We start from the raw sequence: 12,081 nt of genomic DNA on the forward strand, positions 1-12,081 counted from the left end.
ATCAGCTCATGACACTACTCATTTAACAAATAACTAACTTGGCTTAAGTCATCGAGGAATGTAATAGATGAAGTAACCATTGGACTCTAGCTACCCAACGTCCTCCCTGTGCTTGAGGGTCAAGCTTCCCATGCTCCTTTTCACATTTAACATAAACTGTGCTTCCAAAGATGTGGAAGTTGCAGATGTCAGGGGTCATGCCAAATCATTCCATTTGCCTTATTTGGTGTCCTGTTCCATACATACACTGTGTACTCCATCATCAATCCCCAAAGCCATTTCGGTAATCCAGATCATATCATGAGGCTGCATACTCCATTGAGTAGCATCCTGTGACTCCGTTCCACTATACCATTGTGATCCAGAGTGTCACGTACCGTAAGACTATGCTTAGTGCCTAATCATTCAAGGTTTGCTGTAAATTCACCACTGAGATATTCACCCCCTTGATTGGAGTGGAGTTTCTTGACCATTATGCCATATTGAGTTTGGAGACCGGTTTGGAGTTGTAAAACCTGGGTCAGAATAGGTCCTAAGGTAGGGCTTGGTATGAAAGGGTTTATGCTGTAGCATGCTAGGAGCAAGCTGGAGCTCGAAGGGAGCTACGGGAACCGCGACTGAGGACAGGAATGACCTAGTAGTGGCTGGGATGAAGGGATTCCTATAAGGTCCAGGGGAGTCCCTAAGGCATAGGGAGGTTAGGTAGAACTACGGAACCTAGTAATGTTGCGTAGTAGGAGTTGTACTCCCTAGAACATCAACATAAGATCGAATAGGCCGTAGTGGAAATGGGTCTCGAGTGTGTAAGCTTCCGAGAAGGTATATGCCTGGGAGGGTAGCTCCGCGGGGACTGGGCTTGAGGGTGGACATCCTCAAGTGTTGGAGGTTGTAACGGAGAAGTGGCACATAGTTCGAGGGTAAACCCCCCCCCCCCCCCCTGAGGGCACTACAAGTCCAAGTAATGTCATGTTAGAGTTAAAGTAGATCTTTGTGCAGGTTTAGAATTGGTCAAGGGAAATTGGGTACTCACTCAAGATGCTTAAACATGGTGTAAAAGTAGAAATTGGAACATAGAAATGAGAAACAGAAGCACAGAGATGGAAAGTAAGAAAACAGAAAGTGAGCACTAATTAGCTATTTATTGAATGTTACCTTAATGATATGTATTATGCTGATTGGAAGATCTTATCAAACATGGTCTACATGCCTTGCATCAAATTCTATATCAGCCCAAAGATCTCACTGTCAATAATGTATCTGTTGGTATTTTTGGAGCTCTGAGCTTCCATGAAAATATCACTAGTGTCAGGTTTGTTATGGACAACAATTATTCACCAGGATTTGCAAATGATGAAATAAAGATGATTCTCACACCCCATTGTATTCCATACAAAACTTAATCAAGACCCATGACATATAGTGATAAATATTTGCAGCTTTTTGTATTTATTAATGATAAGTGGCAATCAAATACAGTTCTTAATTGGCTATTGTGATTGCATATAATGCCAACAATTCTGTCGTATCCCACCCACAAACCCTCCATGTGCCAACATCCCAACATGCTACTTCTGATCCTGCAACCCAATTGTCTAATCACCACACTGTTCTTTCCATGCCTCTGTCATGAACCGGTAGAGGCATAGTGACTAACAGAGCAGGAAAGCAGTGTGCAAGGAAAATGGGGAGAGGTGTTCAATAGTGGACTAGGAGCAGTGATTACACCAAAAGCTATACCCGTGCTGGAGGACAGGAGCCAGCAGGACATACTGAGCCCGAATGCCCAAGTGCAGGTGGTTCTCAAAAAAAGCATGGAACCAGCTGGCAGGGTTACTGTAAAGGCCTTAACCCCGCTGGATAGGGAAGTCACTGACCTCTGTTCTACTGCTCAGAGTTCTGTTACTAACAATGCTGGACAGTACAAGCCTGAGAACTCACTACCGGACAAGTACAAAGCTCCGCGGATTGAAGTGGTACCGGATGAGGAGTAGGCGCAAGCCTGCAGTGAACCCGGCATGGCTAATGACACTCCGGGGTGAAGCATGGATGCTGGCAAGGAAGAATGGCAGGTGACGGAGGCTGAGTTGGAGGAATGGCTCAGGGAAGCCTGTATGCTCCGCAGAGAGGAGACCAGCAAACGGCAAGAAGAGCTTGAATGCAGGCAGTGGGAACGGCAAAAGGTTTCGGATAAGGAGGAGGAACAATGGGATACAGAGTAGGCTGTGTGGCTGAAACAACAGCACGCAGAACCTGGTCTACGTAAATGGTTCTTCTGGCAGAACCGGTTCAAGATTCTGAGTCCTCTATGGAGGTTGCGCATGGAAGCACTAGGGGGAGATAACGCACCCCCCTCGAGGGAAGTTTCTGCAGATACTGGATGTAACAACAAACACGATATTGACCACGTTTCTGCAGAACAGTGAATCCCAAACACAGTAAAACCTGAGGCATAAATGGGGCTGAGTGGAAGCGATCCTGGAACCATGCCTTAGGCTCGCGGGTGCACTCAGTGGGGGGATGTGAAAGTCTCACATGGACACTCAATGACTGATCCTCAACATCCTGACCAAACCCAAACAGCTCCCATCTGTGTGCTCCAAGCTAACAAAGATTACCCAGGCGAAAGTGACATGGGTCTGGACTTCTTCCCCCATTGCACCAATGCGAAGATGTTACCTGTTAACATGTAACGATGGTGAAGAGGGAGCATGTCGGCCAGAGACAGTAAAAGAAATCCTCCACAAAGTTAAGATCGGCCCAAACCTCTCGACGGAACAGAGGGCAAGGGTGTAAGACCTCTTAAGCACATATGCCAACTGCTTTGCAGTATCTGTGTGCGAGGCCAAACCAGTGAAGAATGTGATCCATTGCCTGAACATACCTGAGTGAATAACCTTTCTGAAAAAAGTCCGACAAAAAACCGTAACTCCACTGCAGCGCAGATACCTGCATGCTAAAATCAATGAACTCCTCGAGGCAGAGGTGATAAAGAGATGCAACCCGGAGGATGTGAAACGCATCTCACTGTTGACGCTGGCATAGAAGGCCCACGAGGTGACAGGACTTACAGTGGAAGAGCTAATGCACAGGCTGAATGACGAATGAGTGGCTGTGGGTCTTCCCGTGTCCTTTGATCTTCCCACTCGTCCAGTACAGCCTCCGAAGCTGACGAAACACACAGGATCATCTAAGCCGGCCAAGTGGAGGATATGTCAAAATTTCATGGCTGTCAATAAGGTCACTGATATTGAGCCAATGCCCCAAGGCAACATAAGGTCCAAACAACAAGCCCTCAGTGGCCACACTTTCATCTGCTTATCTGACTTCACATCTGGTTTCTATGCATGCAAACTGGACCAAGAATCTCGCCCTTACACACCATTCTACATTGAGAGTAACGGTTACTTTTGGTGTTGGCTCACCACATCGTGGATGTGAGGCACATTCCGGGTAAACTAAACGTGGTGGCGGACGGCTTGAGCAGAATGTGGGAGGGCCAGGACCGAGTAATGGGAGATAGAAGCGAGTGGACCGTGAGTGAGGACTGGGAAGCAGTCACAGGATTAATTAACGGTGTATTTGGGGTAACCATTGCTAAGGGGATAATGGGGAGTGAGGCGGTAACAAATTGCAAGACTCTCGCGGAGCGCTTTGCCGAACAGCCAGTGTTCAGGGAGGTAATAGATGCACTGAGGGTGCTGGAGAGTCCCAAGGACAACAAAGCAAAGCTGCTTGCTACATGGTGGAGGGTAATCGGCTATGGAAGGTGGGGGGCAATGCCGGGATACGACAGAGGGCAACAGTAGAGTGTGTCACATGGAAGGAAGCTGTGGAGCTGGCGGATGTCCAACATGGGGAGGCAGGCCATTGGGAACGTGACTCAGTAAATTTGGCGCTAATTGACAGGATGTGGAGTCTGAAGCTAGATGAGTCGGTCATGGAGGCCATTACCACTTGTCCGGAATTCAAAAACTTTGGTGCTACCCACATCCATGCACTCCTCAACCCCATTACCCGACGCCACCCATTTGAACTACTAGTGGGGGACTACCTATCAATGTCAAAAGCCAAGGGAGGGTACAAAACTGTGGATCTGTATCTGGATATATATTCTCAGCATGTATGGGCCTTCAAGTTCAAGGTCACAGGGTCCGGAGCCACAACGACATCTAGCCTAACTTCCCTCTTTGGCGGATACCTCCTGCCTGAAACATTCATGACTGAGAACGGATCTCACTTTGCCAACAAGCAGGTAGAAGCGTTGTGTGCGAAATGGGGCACCAAACAGCACCTCACTCCTGCATACTCACCCTTGGTCAATGGCTTACTGGAAGGGACCAACAAAATCCTGCTCCACATTCTGAAACGCTTGTGTGCGCCAAAACTGGGGGAGGACTCGGAAGAGTTCCAGAAAATGAGCTGGGAAACGCTCACGGAGAAATGGCCAGAATTTCTTGACAAGGCAGTGCGTATTATCAACAACAGGAACGAAGCCCAGTTCAACACGACAGTCAAATTAACGAAGACGGATGAGAAAACGATCTGAACCATACTTGCTGGATGTCAGTCAGTATGAGATCTTTGTTTCTCCCAGTGTACTCATTTGCTTCAGATAAGCTTCACAATTGCGATGTCATGATTCGTGAAGATGTGAGCATTGAAGCTTCAGTCTCTGATAGTTGTTCTAAATCACATGTTAGATTACCACAGATGAATTTATTGATGTCCTTATAGGTGTGTTCACCTGGGACTTTGGGAGAGATCCCAATTTGATTCCTGCCGCTTACAGGAAATCGAAAATACGTTCCTTGTATCTGTTCATCACCCGCCTTTCTTTATCACCAAACCCCTGCTCATATGGCTTAGATGTATACAATAAAATGACTCCATCAGCCCCGAACAAGTAGACAAAATAGCTCGCACCCCCCAGAGTCTAGTGATTAGTTGCGAAATGGGTTTAAAGCGAGCAAAAAATTTTCTGCGACATAAACTCCGAGCCTTCTGACACTTCTGCTTTATATCAGTTTGGATTACCTGGTCTCAAAAACTGTAAGAAACACACACTTGAAACAACATCCTCATCTTGTACAGCATGCGCTAAGCTCACTTTCTGTGCATGTGGTGAAAACTTGCTTGATTTATCCCTACGTACAGAAGTGAATGAGGGCTTCTCGGTGTTGAATGTTAAACGACACTGACCAGACAAGAGCATATCTGAAGTTTGGTGCTAAATATCTATGGATTGTATTACAGACCGTCTGCAATTTCAGCATCTTGAGAATGGCTTCATTGGTATCAAACAAAGATCTTTCACCTCGATAGTCGAGCCTTTACATAGACAGACAGGATCATCCAGGTCTGGATGAGCTCCCCACTTCTTGGTGTATACCTTGACCATTGCAAGTTCTTTTGCAAAATATACAGTGGGCAGGTTTGAGGAGCATTGAACATCACAGGAGCAAAGTAAACATCCTAAACTAAACAATTCCATAAAAGCTACAAAACTCACTTTTTTGCAAAATACACTCACAGCACATTAGAATTAACAAAATATATTTCAAAATTCAATGGATCACAGCTAATCAAGGTTTGTCTATACTATGGACAGCTTGTCTTTGGTAGGGAACTCTGAATCAACTTCCATTGCTTCCACTCCACCCCCAACCCAACATGCATGATGCCCACTATCCTGCATCAACAAGTAGATGTCATTGTTGTTGCCTTCAGCGGCAGGGAGCCAAAAAGAGGAGTAGATGGAGAAGAGGAGGTGGCAGAGGTAGCCAGGTTGGAAAGGAAGAGCGGTACAGTGGGAGGGGAGAACCGACCCCAGCAGGGGGGTATCAGTAATGAAGTAGATGAAATCCAGCATCATTGCCTTGCAAAGTTGCATAAGCAAATTTAGAGAGGGGACAGCCAGGACCAAATCCTTCATAATGGGGAACTGCCATGTCAAGGGCAAACATGCACCAATGAAGAGGGTGTTGAGCAGGCAAGGAGTGCGTAGTGGGAACACCCTCCAGTACCATACCTGGTAGTAGAGCTTAGTGTCTCAGTGAGGCAATAAAAGTAAGAGAGAAGCGAGTTGGATTCCAGTACAGGATATGGCCTGTTTATATACATAACTGTATGACAGTATTACATAAGGAAGTACAGAGGAATCCGCATATAGTAAATGACTAGATATGACTACATATGATATATTATAACACATGATCATAATAGTGGCATGTGAACAGCATAGCCGCGTTCAACACACCCCCTTGCTGAGCAGCACAGTAAAGTACTTTGCTCAAAGCAATAGCGGTAGGCGTCAGACAGGACAGACAGCCTAAGGATTGGTGGACGAGTAGAACTCAAGTCCAAGCATTGAGCGGAATAGCTCAAATTTGATACGCCCAAGATTCTTTGTGAAAAGATCTGCAGGGTTGTTACTACCATCTACGAAGAATACTTGCACAAGGCCACGTTCGACAACTTCACGGATATAATGATACCGGATGTCAATGTGTTTCGAGTGCTTGCTAGTGACAGGATTTGATGCCATGAAAATGGATCCTTGATTGTCTCCAGCAATAGGAATAGCGTCAAGTTTATAGCCTAGTTCTTCAAGTAGATTACGGATCCAAACCACTTGACGGCTGCAATCAGACAATGCCATATACTCAGCCTCTGTAGACGAGTGAGCAATTGTCTTCTGCGCATGGCTGGTCCAAGAGAAGATGCCATTGGCAAGCTTCATGAAAAATCCAGTCTGTGACCGGCGTGTATAGGGATCGGAAGCCCAATCCGAATCAGTCCAAGCGCTGAGACCGATACCCGATTCACCATCATAGCAAAGTGCATATGATCTAGTACCTAGGAGGTAGCGGCAAATATAGAGTGCCTTGTTAAGGTGCTCTTGAGATGGGTTAGCTGCATGTTGTGCAAGCTTGGTAACAGCAAAGGAGATGTCGGGACGTGTACCCAACATAAGGTAGAGAAGGGAACCAATAACCATTTGAAACTTGCTACGAAGAGCAGAATTCGATTGGCCTATGGTGGGTTCAGGTTGGAACCCTGCAGGAAGTGGTGTATCAGCCATTTTAGCATTTTCCATACCGCAACGCTTAAGGACTTTGTCAAGGTAGGCGCATTGATCAATATAGATCTTTTTGCCATGACGATTAATCCGCATGCGAAGGAATTCTTTGGCTTCACCAAGATCTCTGCATTCCCAGTGTGACATGAATTTCCCTTTAAGGGAATCTACGAGTTTCTTGTCAGGTCCAGCGAAGAGTGCGTCATCAACGTAGATGATGGCGATGACTAGAGAGCCATCTTTTCCTCGTCGGATAAAAATACCTGCATCAGAGCTCAGGCGTTTGAAGCCGAGTGTTTTCATGTATGAGTCCAGTGTTCGCCACCAGACAAGACCTGCTTGTTTCAGTCCATACAGAGCTTTGCGCAGTAAGAGGACTTTATCCTCTTTGCCTTTGATTCGAAAACCTTCAGGCTGTTCCATGTAGATAGTCTCATGTAAGACGCCATATAGATATGCATTTCGAACATCGAGTCCAGTGAGATACCAGTTGTTCAGCGCAGTCAAGGCGAGCAACAGTCTAACAGTCTCAAACCGTACTACAGGAGAGAAGACTTGGTCATAATCAAGACCTTCAATTTGTGAGAACCCTTTGACAACAAGGCGTGCCTTCTTACGACCATCAGATTTGATGTCGAAGACCCAGCGGTTCTTAATGACCTTTCGGTCTGCTGGACGATCCATGAGTTCAAAAGTACCACGCCGTTTGAGCGCTTCAAGCTCTTCTTGGCAGGCCTTAAGCCATTCCTCACGCTCAGCCTTAGGTAGGCGAGTAATGTCCTTGTAAGTCCATTCACGGACATTCTCAGAGCTTTTCAGCTCCCCCTCAAAGGGAATGGCCTTAGCCATGAGAAAATATATTAATTCAGCTCCTCCTTCCCGACATAGTCTGATCAGGGTATTAGCTTCGTCACCGGGAGTGACAGAGGGTTGTTCTCCATTTTCAGGAGTAGGATGCTCAGTACTAGGTCCGGGAACCTGTTCTGGCTCAGGACGTTCTTGCTCAGCCGAGGAGCTACCTGGCTGTGGTGCGCGTCTCTGAATATCCCTCTTTGGTCTCTCTACCTGTTGTTCCGTAGGAAGCTTAGTGCTGCTTCTAGGATCACCGGTAAGACGAGTAGGTGGTCTCCGCACACGACCTGAACGTCTCAACTGTTCTTGAGCAGGAGGTTGTTCATTCCGGGGTTGTGGCGGCGGACTAGGATCTCGTGCTGGCTGTTCAGCTGGCACAGGCGGTGCAACGTCTTGCTCCGGATCCTGTCTCATTTGGGGAGTGGTAGGTTGATGAGAGATGGGAACATCATCATCACCAGGTGGAGGAATAGGATCTTTAGGATCTGGGTTGCGATCTGGTAGTCGCGTAGAGCGATGACGCTCTGAGGATTTACAACGAGGAAATAATTTCTCGTCAAACACAGCGTGCGTAGCAGTGAACATGGCATTGTTCGACCGCATGTAGATATTTCCGTGTCCACCGTCAGAAACTCCGAGATATGTCATTAGTTCTGACCTAGGCGATTGTTTGTTTGTCCGTATTTCTTCATGAAGATAGACATACGCGCCACAGCCAAAGACACGCAAGTGATCTATGCGCGGAACTTTGTTGTACAAAATCTCATATGGTGTCTTCCATTTGTGACGACGCATAGGAGTGCGGTTATACACATGCACAGCGTGTGCAACAGAGAATTCCCACCAGGAATCAGGAATACAGGCTTGAAAGCGCTGTGGTTCACTTTTCTCAATAATAGTCCGGATAAACCTTTCGGCTCTTCCATTCTGCTGGTGGATATGAGGAGATGACCATTGTGCTTTGATACCTTCGTTCTTAAAGAACTCATCAAGTGCATTGGATCTAAATTCTCCGCCACCATCAGACATCCATTCCTTGACGTTAGTCTCGTATAGATTTTTGACTGTGGCAATGAATTGCTTTATCACCGGAAGAGCTCCGCTCTTCTTTTTTAAGTGGCAGTAGAACCCATGCGAAGTATAGTCATCTATGAAGAAGATCGTATACTTGTACTTGTGGTACGAAATGGTAGGCCATTCTTTGAGGTCTGAGTGAATAATCTCGAAGGGACGTGATGCCCGACGATTAGTTGGCGGAAATGGACGTAAAGTCATCTTTCCTTTGGCACAACCTTCACATAGATCTTCCTCATGGGGAATGCTAAAGGTGGGAACACCTTCTGCATGTTTCCTCAGTTGAGTGAGTGCTTCGCGCGATGGATGACCCATGCGACGATGCATGGTAGTGTAGTCCACTGAGTGGATCACTAGGTTTACAGCCATAGGCTGTGGCGAATAATCTTTGAGAATGTAGATTGTATCGCTGTGAGTTCGTGGTTCAAATGACAGGAATAAACCGTCTTTGTCCCAGAAGTCAACTTTGTCTGCGTTGCCGCGAACAGTTTTGCCATCTTGTAGGAAGCGTCCTTGTGCTATAAGGCGATGACTCAACTCCTTCATATAGAATACTGGAGCGATTCGTGCCGAATGCATGCGACCTCTAACATCCTTGAAATTTATCAAGACAGTCCCAATGCCAGTAATGTAGGCAGTTGTGGTTGCAGTTGCTATGAGCACTTTTTCCTCAAGGTCTTCATACTCAATGAAGTCACTCAAGTCAAAGGTAGTGTGTTCAGAACAACCAGAGTCGTTCATCCACCATTTAGGTTGATTTCTCTGTTTACCCTTACACTTCTTGCACACAGAGTATGAAACGTCATGTACACAAAAATGTTCATTGGATATATACTTGGCATCGATACGGTAATTATACAAACGGGACAAGAGATCAGGCTCAAAGGCCGACTTGCATGTCTTCGCCACTGCAACCGATGAAGGTGCGTTAGTATATCCCATATGGTCAAGATCAGAGGAGGGTACTGACCCCATGGTGTCCATGAATCCAGTGATTGCCAAAATTTCACGATCCAAGTCGAAGTTCATCAACTCATCAGGGTCGAAAGAGGCAGTTCCTGGGACCTCAAAGTCCATAGGAGGAGATGGAGGAGGCGGCGTAGGAGCCTTACTGCCATTCTCAACATCATCCACAGGAGACATTGCACGAGTGCGCTTTGTTGGAGGATCAAGTTCATCATCACTGTCCAACTCCGAAATATGCCCAGCTGGCTCAAGGGTGCGAATGACTTCGGCAGTCGCACGGACGCCAATGTCACGGGCACGTTTGATGGCCATCCTTGTCTTCTTATGAAGATGAAGGGACGTAGCATTAGGAGGAGGGTTGTAAGGAGGATGGATGGAGTGCTTGCGCACATCTTGAACAGAAGGAGTAAGATCAGTACGTACCGGACCAAAGTCAACAGTACTGCCAATCGGACTGAAGTCCATAGAGTCTGCATCAGCGTGGGCAGCGTTTGCATTCTTCTTAGCCTTCTTGTTCTTTCCACTGCCACGCTTACGCTTCTTCTTGTTGTCATCGTTCCCATTCTGTCCCTTCTGCTGCTGGTTACTACCGTTACCATGCTGCTGTTGGGAGAACTTGGGATCGTTTCCCTTGCGATGAACGTTCGAAAACTTGTTCGCGTTCTGCGGTTGGGAGTTGCCAATGGTGTCTCCGCTGAAAGCGTTCATAACTGCGATACGAACTTTAGCAAAGGTCAATTTCTTGAGCTCTGCAGTTTCAAGCTGAGACATGGTTTGGATAACGACAGAATAACGTGATGGGAGCTTAGATAAAAGAATCAAAGCTTCGAGGTGGTCAGCAAGACCAATGCCAGCTTCATCCATACGGGTGAAGTACATGCCAATCTCCATCATAGAGGACAGCGGATTTTGCTTGTATGGAATTTTAATAGCCATAGCGGCAGCAAAGTCATTAAAGACTGCGCCCAGACTCTTGACATTGTAAGTCTTGGCTAGATAGTTCCAAAGCTTCTTAGCTGTGTCGCTGTATTCCTTGGCAAGGATGCGGATGGAGGGAGAGATACGGAGGCGAATGTTACCAATAGCCTTGGTGTCGATCTCCTTCCAGGCTTTGAAAACAACCTCATAGTTCTTCCAGGCTTCAACACTGGCGGCGTTTGCAGCAACAAGTGGAGATGGTTCACTGGGTTGGTCAGTCGTAATTGCTGATTCAAGCCCTGTAGCCTGAAGGAAGGCTTCCATTTCGGAGGCCCAGGTGTCGTAGTTATCACCTTTGAGGGTGGTGGTAACAGCGGTAAACAGTGCAGAGGACATTGCGATCTGGATAAAATCAACAGAAAATGTCAGCATGCAATTCATAAACGCTCAATGACAACAGATGGAAACAAAATGTCATGAATGTTATTGCCAGTAGTGACAAGCTGCGACATATGTCTAGCAAGCTGTCATCTACAGTGTCAAGCACTCTTGGGTGATGTCATAATCAGCACTGTTAAGTGCGATATTGACTTCAGCACCAGAGGCGACGTTCCAGGTAAAGGTCTGTGTCAGAGACAGCAATCAAATAGATGCGTCAATGACAACAGTAGACCAGAGAGCACTGCGAGCTTAGAGCTCAGCAAAGCGTTCATCCGGGGCCCATAACCTGTTGAGCAGGCAAGGAGTGCGTAGTGGGAACACCCTCCAGTACCATACCTGGTAGTAGAGCTTAGTGTCTCAGTGAGGCAATAAAAGTAAGAGAGAAGCGAGTTGGATTCCAGTACAGGATATGGCCTGTTTATATACATAACTGTATGACAGTATTACATAAGGAAGTACAGAGGAATCCGCATATAGTAAATGACTAGATATGACTACATATGATATATTATAACACATGATCATAATAGTGGCATGTGAACAGCATAGCCGCGTTCAACAGAGGGGGCTGCAGGGAATCCTCAAAAGGAGCCACAAACCTACATGCTGAGTAACAGTAACAAAAGAAGCATCAATGGGGAATCAAGAGTGCACTAAAAAGACAATAACCACCCTCCTCCCTCTCAGCAGTGTTATTGAAAAACCACTGAATGCTGCTCAAAGAACAAAGGTGGACCTTGGCACGGACATCA

The 12,081-nt window shown here is 46.5% G+C and overlaps 1 protein-coding gene across 1 annotated transcript; it reads left to right on the forward strand.

Annotated features, from left to right (window-relative positions):
• Positions 1–1,811: 1,811 nt before the first annotated feature.
• C8R40DRAFT_1167287 (uncharacterized protein) lies at positions 1,812–2,219 on the forward strand (the record flags this gene model as incomplete). Its single annotated transcript, XM_046230988.1, has 2 exons — positions 1,812–1,987; positions 2,042–2,219. The coding sequence occupies 2 exons, from the start codon at positions 1,812–1,814 to the stop codon at positions 2,217–2,219; spliced, it is 354 nt and encodes a 117-aa protein (XP_046089649.1).
• Positions 2,220–12,081: the final 9,862 nt, after the last annotated feature.

This window comes from Lentinula edodes, assembly GCF_021015755.1.
Source record: "Lentinula edodes strain Le(Bin) 0899 ss11 chromosome Unknown C8R40scaffold_6, whole genome shotgun sequence".
Lineage (NCBI taxonomy): Eukaryota > Fungi > Basidiomycota > Agaricomycetes > Agaricales > Omphalotaceae > Lentinula > Lentinula edodes.